This window comes from Lissotriton helveticus, chromosome 3_1 (genome assembly GCF_964261635.1).
Source record: "Lissotriton helveticus chromosome 3_1, aLisHel1.1, whole genome shotgun sequence".
Lineage (NCBI taxonomy): Eukaryota > Metazoa > Chordata > Amphibia > Caudata > Salamandridae > Lissotriton > Lissotriton helveticus.
Window position 1 is genome coordinate 169,943,033 of NC_136061.1, and position 13,976 is coordinate 169,957,008.

At 51.9% G+C, this 13,976-nt stretch overlaps 1 protein-coding gene across 7 annotated transcripts in view; it reads left to right on the forward strand.

Annotated features, from left to right (window-relative positions):
* The window catches only part of TSPOAP1 (TSPO associated protein 1), a 3,238,928-nt gene that overhangs the window by 2,768,868 nt on the left and 456,084 nt on the right, over positions 1–13,976 (forward strand). For 6 of the 7 annotated variants that reach the window (XR_013608584.1, XR_013608585.1, XM_078679480.1 and 3 more), the window contains 2 exons: positions 10,328–10,402; positions 11,151–11,189. Coding sequence is in view for 5 of the 7 variants with exons in the window: in XM_078679480.1 (XP_078535606.1) it covers positions 10,328–10,402; positions 11,151–11,189 (114 nt within the window). In the remaining 2 variants the exon portion in view is untranslated. The remainder of the gene's footprint in view (positions 1–10,327; positions 10,403–11,150; positions 11,190–13,976) is intronic. The other variant, XM_078679482.1, reaches the window with a different exon arrangement.

The following is a 13,976-nucleotide window of genomic DNA, read 5'->3' on the forward strand; positions in this document are numbered from 1 at the left end:
ACCTCTTTTTCTATCTGTCCACCTGGACATGGTTGTGCTCGGGACACGTCCATCCTTTCTGCCAAAGGTTGTCACTGCCTTTCACATCGGGCAGACCATCACTTTGCCCACCTTTCCGCCTCTGCATCTTTCTAGAGAGAAAGAGAGGCTCCACCGTCTGGAACCAAAACGTGCACTCTCGTTTTATGTGAACCGCACACAACAGTACCAGGTAGGTGACCAGCTCTTTGTTGGCTATGTTGGCGCCAAGAAAGATTGGGCCGTACACAAACGGACTGTCTCCCGATGGGTCATCTTGTGTATCAAACCCTGTTATTCTCTGGCTAAAAAGGAGCCTCTCGCGGGGCTGCGCGCCCATTGCACCAGGGCGACGACTGCCACTACGGCATTGAGACGTGGTGCCCCTTTACAAGACAACTGTCAGGCAGCTACGTGGGCCTCGTTGCACACTTTTACTAAGCACTACTGCCTGGACAGCCAAGTCCGGACAGACGGCTCCTTTGGCTGGTCTATTCTCCGGGACTTCCTGGTGTGATCTTGGTTTGCAGACCCACCACGGGGATGTTATTGCTGGGGCATCTATTCCAAGGTAAGGAATCTATCACTACACTCTACTCATCCTCCCCGTTCTGTGAACATATTTCTAGGCTTAAGGTCATCCCTTTCAGGGCCCTAGTTTCAAGGCACCAGTGGTCAGTATCTTGCATGGTTCTGGCGCAGAAAATCTGAAAGAAACAGGTTAGTGTTAGATTCCTTACCTTAGAATATCCCTAGGTATCAGACTGGATCCGGAAAGTTTTGCGTAGTAGTACCCCTGCGCGTGGGTAGGCGTCGTGTGCGTCTCCGTGTCCGTCTTAGGCGTCATTGGCGCCAGGATGACGTTGTCAGAGTATTTAGACGACGCCCTCGCGCGCTGACGTCGGTTCTTCTTTTTTCCGCACCAGCAAGCGCAGATCCGGAGAAAGCATTACTTCTTAGTCAATTTTGTACTAACTTTTTTGATCTATTTTGTATCCTTTTTCGAGTCGATACGACTCTTGGTGCCAATGGGGATGCCCAGGTTCGAACCCTGTGCCGACTGTAACCGCCTGATGTCGGTTACCGACCCCCACGTCGGTGCCTCTATTGCCTTGGGGCCGACCACGATGACCAGTGGTGCCCTGACTGCCAGGCCTTGACGTTGAAGGCTAGACGGGAGCGGTCCTGTAAGCGCCTCGAGCTCCGGCAGTCGGCCCCGCGCCGTTCATAGTCCAGGAGGAGGTCGAGGGACCGGTCGCAGGGCCACAGTCATCACAGCAATGGCGAGTCGACACCACTCGTCGGGCTCCAAGTCCTCAGGTAAGAATTCGAAGAGAAGACACCACTCTTCCGACTCCCCCCGATGATCGCGTGATGCGGCCGGGGGTTCGGGCGACACCGGCACCGCTGGAGCCGCAGGCGCCGCGCCCAGCTCCTTACCCGCCGGTCCCTGGGCGGAACGCGATGCCGGAGGAGATTAGCGCTTTCCTAGTGGCCATGAGGAATCGCTCCCCTCCTACGGGCCCTATGGAGGTGCCCCCAAGCCCCGTGAGTCCGTCTGGGTGCCCAAGCGGGCTGGTGGCTCCGGCCCCGGTGCCGTCACGTGCTTCGGCCCGACGTTGTCGACGACTCCGGTCCCGACGCCGCAGAGCCCCACTGAGTCCGGGTCCGGATCTGGGTCGCCGCTGGTCAACTTTACAACCCCTCCGCCGGCACCGACCCCCAGGGTGTCGCCCTCGAAGCCCTCCCCGGACGATGGCGTCCCCGGTCCCCCCACCCCTCTCAGTCCGGGCCCGGCGTCGTGAGACGCCACATACGACGCCGAGAGAGGAGCAATTCTTCTATGATCCGGCCCCATCCTTGGGCGAGGAGAATTGGGAGGGGTCTGAGGACCCTCTGGCACGGGAGTGCCAGTCGTATCAGGACTGGGCAGTTGAGCTAGGGGAGGCCAGTGGTCTGGACACTTCGCCCGACACTGAATTTCTCTCCCCTCCTACCATGGCTAGGGAGGAGGGGGCTGCTTACAGCATGGTTTTGACGAGGGCAGCCAAGGCCTTGGCTCTTGAGCTCCCCGTCGCGGCCATGAGGACTAACCTCCTCACCGAGGCCCTCAAACCGCAGGCATGCTCTTCGGAGCCTCTATTGCCGTTTAATGAGGCCCTTACTGACGTTCTGTTGGGCACCTGGTCCAAGCCCGCTATAGGCCCCCCTGTAGATCGGAACGTGGCCAGACGCCACTGCTCAGCCCCGGGTGACCCTAGCTTCCTGTCCACCCACCCCACCCCCGAGAGCCTGGTTATCCAGACCTATAACTCCCAGACTGCATTCCCGACTGCTCCTCCTGATCGGGAATCCAAAAGGTATGACCAGTTCTGTAAGAAGCTGTTCTCCTCACTTTGTTTGGGTTTGCGGTGGGTCAACACCGCTTGCCTTTTGGGCCGTTACACCCACTATCTGTGGGACACGGTTGTGGACGTGCTGCCAGACTGCCCGGTTGAGGCCCGGGCAAAACTCAAGTAAGCCCTTGCGGAAGGGCAAGATGCAGCACGGTACTCTATTCGATGTGGGCTGGATACCACGGACTCGCTAGGCAGGGCGATTTCCACGACGGTGGAGGTTCGCCGCCACGCCTGGCTGAGGTCTGCCAACTTCTCGGCCGATGTCCAGAACACACTCATGGACATGCCGTTTGATGACCGTCGCCTCTTTGGTGACAAGGCAGACATTGGGCTTGAGCGTTTTAAGGACTCCAGGGTTACGACCAAGTCCTTGGGCCTGTCGGTCCAGCACCAGCAAACTTCTGCCATTCTCTCCTTTCGTGGCCAAGGAAGGGGTGCCCCCTCACGTCCTGACAGCCACGGGCCGCAGACTACCATCCAGCGCGGCGGTGGACGTGGTAACCGCTGTGGCAGTGCCATGGGACAGCGGCAAGGCCAGTCCACATCCACCCCCGCAGCATCCGCCTCAAAGCCTTCCTAGTCCGAGCTTTCAGGCCCATTTGACGCCAGTGGGGGGCAGGGTTCGCCATCACCTCCTCCACTGGCGCACCATCACATCGGACAGGTGGGTGCTGCAAATGGTCCAAAGGGGCTGCTCCCTCCCCTTCGAGTTGACCCTTCCAGCCATGCAACCGCAGTACCACCGCGTGTCGGGGGATCACTTGCAAATTCTGCAAGAGGAAGTTACGGCCCTCCTGGCCAAGGGGGCCATCGAGCGCGTTCCTGGGCCAGAAGTAGGGTGTGGTTGTTACTCCAACTACTTTCTGGTTCCCAAGAAGGGCAAAGGGGGCCTGCGCCCTATCTTGGACCTGCGGAACGTCAACGGCTTCCTCCGGAAAGAGAAGTTCAAGATGCTGACTTTAGCTCAGGTCTTAGCTGCCCTAGACCCCGGAGACTGGATGGTAGTGTTGGACTTGCAGGACGCATATTTTCACATCCCCGTCCTGCCGGTCCACCGGCATTACATGCGGTTCACGGTAGGCCAAGAGCACTTTCAATTTACCGTGCTCCCCTTCGGCCTCACCAGCGTCCCTTGGGTGTTCATGAAAGTGATGGCGGTGATCGCAGCTCATCTGCGCAGATTAGGGGTGTGAGAAGTTGGCCTGATATATGATGCTCACTAGTTCTAGTGATCACCTTGTATCAGTCCAAACAACCCTTATGGTGATTGGTTGTAAGTCAACCTTATAGACCAGCTATCCTAATGGTAGCATGGACAAAGCAGTCTTAGGCTATACTCTTTTGGCATGTGAAGCCAGCTGTTTTACCACATATAACCCCTTGAATACCAGATGAAAGGACACCACACAGGTTGTTATGAAAATAAACAATATATTTATTAATAACAAACACCTCTTAACTCTTTGAGATCAGAGGGCTAAGCACATGACAATCTCTTAGGAAAAATACGATTAGTTGCACAAAATTACAATGGTGCCCTAGGGGCACGACAAACCATATACTAAGTAAATGGTATAAGGAAATCGATAGAAGGAAAGGAGCTGTCCAGAGGCTGGAGGTTCGCTGGGACTACACTATCCTAACCTCAGGTAAGTAATAGGAGGCCCATGGGACGCGTGTGCAGAGTGTCAACGTCTATGGACAGTACAGTTCAAGAAAAAGGTGAGTACGGACAATCCTTACTGGTTAGGACTAAAACGACTGTGAATCTGGACACTAGGAGAGTCAAGATACCCTTGAGCACCGAAATGCTCTTGTTACCTCACGCACGGGCTGCGGGTGCATAGGTGCAAAGTCGTGTCGGGTTTCTGCGTTGAAGTCTATGGAGCCTGGAAGAAAAGATGCTGCAGGCGACCAGGAGGAAGATGTCCGGTGCGATCCATGGGTGGATCGAGGAAGAAGAGGACCTGAAAGCAGAGGGGACAGTGTTCAACGTCACTAGCCAGTGACCTGTGTGGAACCAGGAAGGAACCAGGTGCTGGTGTCGCGATCAGGTGAAGAGTGGACGCTTGTCTCTGCAGCCACGTGGACCAGGAGGTGTCTTCGACGACCAGGATGGAGGCACGAGCTGTCCCACGCAGGCTCTCGGTGTGGATCCCAATTTGGAGTCAACAGGCCTTGGAAAAAGACAACCCACGCAGTGAGTGGAAACGGCGTCTGGAGTGGACCAGGAGGGTCCGGGGTGCTTCTCTTTTGGAAGGGAGCAAGGGCCAGTCTGGAGCAACCAGACCAACAGTGAAGATTTCAAGGTTCGTCGTCTAGGAGGCCACTAGCCAGTCGGCAAGTGACCAGACAACGCGTCGAGCATCAATCAAGCAAAAGGGCCCCACGCAGATCTCGTGGATGCTGGGGGGCTGGTCTTCAGTGCAGGAGCTGCTCGGGGCTGGGGCTTCTCAATCCCCAAAGCACTTGGTCGAGTTTACCTCGGGAGTCGTGCTGGAAGCGAAGTGCAGTTTCTTTCAAGATGGCCGGTCCCACGTGTCTCGTCGCACCCACGGATCTCAGCTGTGCTGCAGATGTGAGTTGAGGTCGGAGAGGTCAGTGAATCCGGGTCTCGTCGAGCTCTGAAGTCTGGATCCTCGAGGGAAGACGACAAAGTGAAGCCGCTGGACGCTTGATGGTGCCTGCAGTTGCAGGGTGGACACTCCTTGCCCACAAGGGAGATTCTTCAGTCTTCTGTGGAGCAGAACGTCGAAGTCCAGAGTTTCTTCTTGTAAAGTTTTTCAGGATAATCTAACTTGGAATGGGACCAGCTCCTACCTTTATCCTGCTAAAGGGGGCTGTACTGCTGACTAGGTCCCTCCCATGGGTGGGACCAGGAAGGGGGGTGGTTACACCCCCTATCCTTTGTCCGGTTTCGCGCCAGAACTGGGGCTGGAGTGCCCCAGCAACTGGTTTGAACCGGTGTATGCACAGGGCACCTTGTGTGCCCCAGGCATGTCTCATTCCTTTCAGCCCTCCCTACCTCAATACACAAAATCCTGTCTGGGGTGGTGCTAGCACCTCCCAAGGCAGGAATCCCTTTGTCCAGGCCTCCCTCGCTGGAAGGACTCCCAGCAGCAGGAGGTCAGACTTGTGTCTGTGGTGGCAGCATCCATTTTGTGATGCTAAGGCTCGAGTTAACTTTAACCGGGGTTCTCAGTTACATATATGTCGTGTCCCTCTGGACGGGTGGAATGCTACCCCCGTCACCAGAATTGTCGAGGGGGTAGTATTCCAATTTGTAGGACACCTTACTCGACATGTTTTGATAAGGCTATACCAAAGTTAGCATTCAACCGCGAGGATTATAATGCACTTAAGAGTATATGGTATAGCGTTTTCATGGAACAGCTATTAGGACTTGGTTCCGCAAGATGCAGACGGGCTCAGCTCATGCCAGAGCACCATCTCACATAATTCCAAGCACTCTGCCTTCAGGATTGATAAGGCCTGCCATAGGAGTGACTGATAGGAATATATGTGTCCATTTTAGGGTTAGATATAGGTATACTATTTCTACAGCAAAGGGTGATTACACCACCTTGCCCCAGCTGTCTTAGCAGCCAGTTGTGTCCGTTTTGGATGGCCAGCCAGGGGTGGCATTATACATGCTGCAGCCCCTGGTAGGCCCTGGGTACACCTATGCCCTGGGTACCTAAGGTACACTGTACAGGGGCTGATAAGGTGGCCCAGTACCAATTGGTAAATGCACCTAAAGTACATGGATGTCAATTTAGAGAGAGAACAGCTAGGCTGTGGGTCTGATTAGCAGGCCCACAGCCAGGAAAAGTCATAAACCAGTGAAGCAAAAAGCAAAAATCTGGGGTGACCATAGGATTGCAGACCCTACTTTCCTACAAGGGGTGTCAGTCTTTCCCTATCTCGACGACTGGTTGTTGAAGGCGGGCTCGCCCCAAACAGTCGTCAGCTACTTCCAGACCACGGCTGACCTCCTGCACCTGCTGGGGTTCTCCATCAATGTGCAGAAGTCACACCCTTGTCCCTCTCAGAAGCTCCTCTTCATCGGAGCGGTTCTGTATTCGGCACAGTTTCGGGTTTATCCTCCGGAACAGCGGGTTCGGGATATTCAGGCTCTGATTCCTATCTTTCAGCCTTTATCCCGAGTCTCGGTCAGGTTTACGCTGCGGCTTCTGGTGCTGATGGCCTCCTCCATCCTTCTGGTGCATCACGCCAGGTGGCGGGTGCGGGCTCTGCTGTGGGACCTGAAGTTTCAGTGGGCCCAAAAGGGGCTGGTGATGGACGGAGCATCTGAACCAATCAAACACTCACACCCAGTCAACAGATCTGGGTTTAATCCATCACCGTTCTTTAGCCCACTCTGCCAAACCAGTTCAGACATGGCCATATGCAAATCAGTCTGACCCTGTGCCTCATGGGAACAGTCCAGCCTGAACTGCCAAGCCATGCCTTCCCTGGACCGGAAACAAGCTTCCGAGGACCGGTTTCTGGCATTTCAGCCGGCTTCAGCCCGGCTTGCTTGATTCCATTGGCAAAGTGAGCAATGGACTCACGTCTGAGCATACCCTGCCAACGTATGGCGAACAAAGTGGTACAAAAGCGTGCCCAGCATCAGGGCAACCTGTCCGACCGCATCCAAATCTAGGAGGGCAATGCGACACAGTAGCAGTGGTGGCTCACAGACCGCGATTGGGTCAGCGGCAGATCTCTCTCCCTACCCCAACCGGAGCACGTAGTGGTGACGGATGCGTCCCTCCTGGGATGGGGGGGGCCACATGGGAGAGAGGGAGATAAGAGGCCTCTGGTCTCCGGCGGAGTTTCGGCTCCATGTCAATCTTCTGGAGCTGCGGGCGATCCTTCCCTCTGTCCAGGGATGTGTAGTGCAGGTGTTCACAGAAAAAACCACCACCACCATGTGGTACTGCAACAAACAGGGCGGGGTGAGTCGTGGACCCTTTGTCAGGAGGCTCTGCGCCTCTGGCAATGGCTGGAACACCAGGGCGTGTCCCTGGTAGTTCAACACATGTCGGGTTCCCTGAATGCCATGGCGGATTAACTCAGCTGTCGGTGCATGATGAATCGCGTCTGAACTCGGACGTGGCGCAAGGTCTCTTTCAGCAGTGGGGAGAGCCTTGGTTAGATCTATTCGCCACAGAAGAGACTGCTCAATGTCATCAGTTCTGCGCGTTAAAATTTCCAAGGCGGCACTCGCTCGGAGACGCTTTTCGTCGCGAGTGGAGTCTGTTGTACGCCTTTCCGCCTATACCACTTCTGCCCAGAGTGCTGAAGAAGATCAAGCGCGACCGGGCCCAAGTTATCCTTGTGGCTCCGGACTGGGCACGAAGATACTGGTATCCCGAGCTACTCAGCATGTCAATCGATCCCCCGATTCGTCTGCCTCTTCAGGAAGACCTTCTGTCGCAGCAGCAGGGGACGGTCCTCCACCGAACCTGTCCAGTCTCCATGCTAGGAGATTCAGCGACAACAGTTGAGGCCATTTGACTTGCCTCCTGAAGTTTGTAATGTGATTCTGGCAGTCAGGCGTCCCTCCACAAAGTCGGGTATACGCCTGCATGTGGAACAGATTTGTGGCATGTTGCACAGCAAAGGCTGTGGATCCACTCTCTGCCCCCCTTTCTGAGCTTCTCCTCTTCCTTCTTTCTCTTGCCCAGCAGGGCTCTGCTCTGGGCACTATCAAGGGCTACCTTTCTGCCCTTTCCGCCTTCTTGAGGCTACCTGATCCGCCTTCTTTGTTCAAGTCCCCGATTGTTAACAGATTCTTGAAGGGCATCACTCATATGTTTCCCCCTTTTCCTTTCGTGATGCCCCAGTGGGACTTGAATCTGGTTTTGACTTACCTGATGGGTGCTCCCTTTGAGCCGCTTCATAACTGTCCTCTTCGCCTTCTTACTCTGAAGACTGCTTTCCTGGTTGCCATCACCTCTGCCAGGAGAGTGAGTGAGCTCCAGGCTCTTTCCTCTAAACCTCCTTTCTTTCTGTCCATCCAGACAAGGTTGTGTTGCGGACAAGACCCTCGTTTCTGCCCAAGGTAGTCACAGCCTTTCACATCGGGCAGTCCATCACCTTGCCCACCTTCTTTCCACCTCCGCATCCCTCTAAAGAGGAAGAGCGGCTCCACTGTCTGGACCCAAAACGTGCGCTATCGTTCTATCTAGATCGCACACGCCAGTTCCGGGTGGATATCCAACTCTTTGTTGGTTACGTGGGCATAAAGAAGAGGCAGGCGGTGCACAAACGGACCATCTCTCGGTGGGTCGTGTTGTGCATCAAGGCATGCTACTCTTTGGCTAAAAAGGAGCCTCCTGTTGGGCTGAGGGCCCATTCCACTCGGGCCACAGCGGCTACTACTGCCCTGCGCCGGGGAGTCCCCTTGCAGGACATTTGTCAGGCAGCTACGTCGGCCTCGCTGCACACGTTTGCAAGACACTACTGCCTGGACAGCCAAGTCCGGAGGGATGGCTTCTCTGGCCGTTCCGTCCTCCAGGACTTTCTAGTGTTATCATTGGTTCACAGACCCACCACCGGGGTTGGTATTGCAGGGGTATCTTTTCTAAGGTAAGGAATCTAATACTAACCTGTTACTTTCAGATGCACAAGTTACTTACCTTCGGTAACAATATATCTGTAAGAAGCAGTAGTTAGTATTAGATTCCTTACCGCCCCACCCATCCCTCCCCGTTCTGCGAACCGATATCTAGGGTTAAGGTCATCTCCTTTTAGGGCCCTAGTTTCATGGCACCAATGTTGGTTTTTATCATGGCTCTGTGTTTCTGGCGCGGAAGAGCTGTGTATAAGAACTGACGTCAGCGCGCTGAGGCGGCGTCTAAGTACTCCGACGGCGTCATCACGGCGCCCACGACGGACGCGGAGCCGCGGACGGCGCCTACCGACGCTACGCAAATAATTCCGGATCCAGTCTGACGCCTGGGGATATTCTAAGGTAAGGAATCTAATAGTAACTACTGTTTCTTACAAATATATTGTTACCGAAGGAAAGTAACTTGTGCTTCTGGCGCGGAAAAGCTGTGTATAAGAACTGACGTCAGTGCGCGAGGGCGGCATCTAAGTACTCCGACGACGTCATCGCAGGCGCCGACGATGGACGCGGAGCCGCAGACGACTCCTACCGACGTGCAGGGGTACTGCTACGCAAAACTTTCCGGATCCAGTCTGACGCCTGGGGATATTCTAAGGTAAGGAATCTAACACTAACTACTGTTTCTTACAGATATATCGTTACTGAAGGTAAGTAACTTGTGCAGCGTGTACAGAACTGACGTCAGCGTGCGAGGGCGGTGTCTAAGTAGCTGCCTTGATGTCAACTTGGCAACCACGATGCCAACGACGGAATTGGAGCCGCACTGCGCCACCTTCCGACGCGCAGGGGTACTGCTGACGAAAACTTTCCGGATCCAGTCTGACGCCTATGGGTAATTCTAAGGTAAGAAATCTATCACTACTAATGTTTCTTGCAGATATATTGTTACCAAAGGTAAGTAACTTGTTCGTCTCTTCAGAAAAATGTTGACATTTCATATTTTGCTCTTTCTGAGGTTTAAAAATCTCTTTTAAATTGTTTCTGTTTACAATGCCACCTCTGTCTGTCTGTCTTGCTGGATTTTTCGAGAGCTAGTAAAAGTTTAAATGGCAATTGCATCTGGAAGTTTAATAGGTTTTCATGTGAGGTTCCTGTTTGGGGTTTGTGGTGCAGCAGTCAGAAAATAGGAAAGACTCAATAAGTGTCCTCTACTGGCTCTTCATTTCTGTTGCTGACATTTTTATTTATATTTTTGTTGCTCGTTTTCTGTCTCACAGTGTTTTTCTCGTTCCTTGTTTTGTTTGTTTTCTGGCTTGTCATGGATATAAAGACGGGATCAGCACTTCCCCACCTACTCCATACCGACTCGCAGTCCCTCCTCCAAAACCCAGACGCTCCAAGAAAGGTCTGTCGTGTGTGGACTTTGTACTTTAGATCTCATTTATTTCACCTGCTTTGAATGCGTATAGTGTTTGGTTTTACATATCAGCCAAAATGCTTTTTAATGCCATTTTTAATATAGTCTAAAAATTGGTATAATGGCATTTGTTTTACCTACCTGATTTTTCGGTTATGCATGGCAAATGACACAGTAAGTTCCAGAGCTTTGCGTAGTTCTCTTTGAAGCAATTAGTAATTGAAAAGGCACCATTGTGGTTATGACAAACTGGAGTAGTCTAACTTTAGACACTTCTGTTAATGACGTTATTGCTGTGCTTCTGTTTGCCTTGATCTTTACCACTAGTCTCTTTTACAACTTCCCTAAATCCATGTGTTAAAGAACAGCTCTAACTAAACACTTTTGATTCTGCATAGCATACTTGTGAATTTTAACGAACAGCCATTATTTAAAAAAAGAAAAGAAACCTATCACTTTCTCTGAACAGTTAAAGCTGTGTAATTACGTAACAACTTTCTGCTTCACTATATTTTTCATAATTATTGTGGTGTTTTTAAAGCTCCAAGGTTCATTTCATTTTTATATGAACTGTGCATACCTTCAGTGTCTTCATGCCATTTTTGCTTGTTTTTTGTTGCCTATTGTAGTTTTGTTGTTGTTGTTGCATATTTCATGCCCTAGTTATCTGAATTAAGGAAGCTTATGATATCTGTCAAGCACTTGATTATACCTTCCTCATTTTCTTTATTTGTAGCATTGGCTGTACATGATGGGGACAAGAATATTTCACAAGGTGAGATGTTATTTTGTTTTTAGATCTCAAGATATACGTTTTTTTAGGCTCTAGTGTTCCTCTCACTTTTCAATAGCCCGGAAAAATGTTATGCTGTATTTGTTGCCTTTCCATCTTTTTATTGGATAATATTTGCAGACTCACCACAACGGCATTACACTGCACCTCACTCCTGTTGGACTGTCACTCCTCCTGCAGGGGATGGTAGGCTCTTTTCTACTCTCAGCAGGAAGGCTGGCTTGTAGGCACTTCAGTGTAGGTGTATGTAAGAAGTTGGCTTGGTATATGCTGTCCACTAGTTATAGTGGGCACCTTGCACCAGTCCAAACGATCCTTATTGATGATTAGGTTAAAGATCACTGTGAGAAGTTAGCCTGGCATATGATGTCCACTATTCTAGTGGGCACCTTGCACCAGTCTAAACGACCCTTATTGATGGTGGTTGTAAAGTCAACCTTATAAACAAGCTATCCTAGTGGTAGCATGGACCAGCAGTCTTAGACTAAAACTTCAGAGAGCATGCGAAGCCAGCTGTTTTACCATATATAATCCCTTGAATACCAAATGAAAGGACACCACACAAGGTATATATCAAATATATATGTATTTATTACTAACACAACCCCTCTGCACTCTTTATGAGGTCAGAGTTCGAGATACGTTACAAGTTACTCATTACGCATTCTATAAGTTGCACAAATACAATTTTGCCCAAGGGGCCTCACGAACCATATACTAAGTAAGTGGTATAAGGATCACTTCAGGAATAGTGAATAGGCCTAGGGCCTCGATCGGGCTACACTGGACAACCAAGGGATTGGAAGTAGGAGGCCCTCGGGAGACGCGTGCAGTGTCTAAACACAGTCGCGAGTTACCATAGAGTTATAATGGGAACGTAAAAGTTACAAAGTAGTTGATTAGGACACTTCCGGATGGACTACGGTAAAACCCTTTTAAACTAGGACCCTTCGAGAGTCAAGACCCACTGGAGCACCGGAGTACTCGAGTTACCTCACCCAGGGAAGCCGGGTGCATAGGTGTCTTTTCATGTCGGGTTTCGTCGCTGTTTCCTATGGAGAGCTGCAAAGAAGTGCTGCAGGCGACCAGGAGAAAAGCGTCCGGGTGGATCCAAGGGTGGATCGAAGATGTGAAGAACCTGAAAGCAGAGGGGACAGAGTCTGGGTCAGTAGCCAGTGACCAGGAAGGAACCTGGAAGAAACCAGGTGATGTCGAGTGTTTCAGGTGAAGAAGGTGAAGCTTGTCTCTGCATCCACTAGGACCAGGAGGCGTCGACGACGACCAGGAGCTGGATTCGAGCTGTCCCACGAAGGATCTGGTTGACTGCGGTGTCGGTATTCGGATTGGACCCAACAAGCCTTGGCAAACACAATCCATGCAGGAAGGGAAGATGGGCTTCAGTTCAGGCCAGCAAGGTCTGGGGAGGTTCTCCTTCGCAGGGAAGATGGAGCAAGCCTGGAGCAACCAGGAAAGCGGTGTAGTTTCAAAAGGAAGTCTTCGGAGGGCTAACTAGCCAACGGGCTAGCAACTGGGAAGACGCGTCGAGCTGAAATGCAAGAGCAAGCCCCACGCGGTACTCGTGGAGTGTGGAGGGCTGAGCTTCGGTGCAAATGGCGATCAGGTCTGGGGCTTCTCAAACCCCAATGCACAACTGCGTGGGTGCCTCGGTAGTTGCACTGTTAGCAAAGTGCAGGTAGTCCAGGGTGTCTGGTCCCACGTCTCTCGTGTCAGCCACGGTTCTCAGCTTTGCTGTGGATGTGGATCGGAGTCGGAAAAGTCTGGAAGTCCAGTTTCTGAGTTGCTGAGTCTTCGGGATCCGTCGGGAGCATTGACAAAGCAGACCGGCAAGTTACTGGTGGCGCCTGTTTCCACAGGGTGGTCACTCCTTGTCCACAAGTGAGATGTCTTCAGTCTTCTAGTCGGTATAGAATGTCGAAGGTCCAAGAGTTTCATTTCAGAGTTTCGTTCCAGGATAATCTAAAGTCCTGGGGACACAGCTCCTATCTTTATACTGATTTTAAGGGCTGGATTACCTGCTAGATCCCTCCTATGGGTGGACCTGGGAAGGGGATTGTAGGAGAGTAGGGTCTGCAATCCTATGATCACCCAGATTTTTTTGCTTTTTGCTGCACTGGTTTACGACTTTCCCTGGCTGTGGGCCTGCTAATCAGACCCACAGCCTAGCTGTTCTCTCTATCCAAATTGTACTCAGGTACTGAATTGGCACTGGGCCCTCTCCAAGTCCCTGTACCCAGGGCTGAGGTGCACCCAGAAGTCTCCCAGGGGCTGAAGCATGTATTGTGCCACCCCTGGATTGACTAACTAAAACTGACACAACTGGCTGCACGACAGCTGGGGCAAGGTGGTGTACTCACCCTTTGCTTTAGATATAGTATTCCTATATCTAACCCTAAAATGGACACACAGATCTCCTATCAGTCACTCCTATGGCAGGCCTTAACAATCCTGAAGGCAGAGTGCTTGGAATCGTGTGAGATGGTGCTCTGGCATGAGCTGAGCCTGTCTGCGGCTTTCGGGATCCATCCCTTAGCCGTTTCCATGATATCGCATACCATATACTCTTAAGTGCATTATAATCCTCGCGGTCATGTGCCAACTCTGGTATCGCTTTATCAAAACATGTCGAGTAAGGTGTCATACGAATTGGAATACTAACCCCTCGGCAATTCTGGCGACGGGGTTAGCATTCCACCCTTCTAGAGGGACACGACATGTATGTAACCCCTAACCCCGGTTAAAGTCAGACAG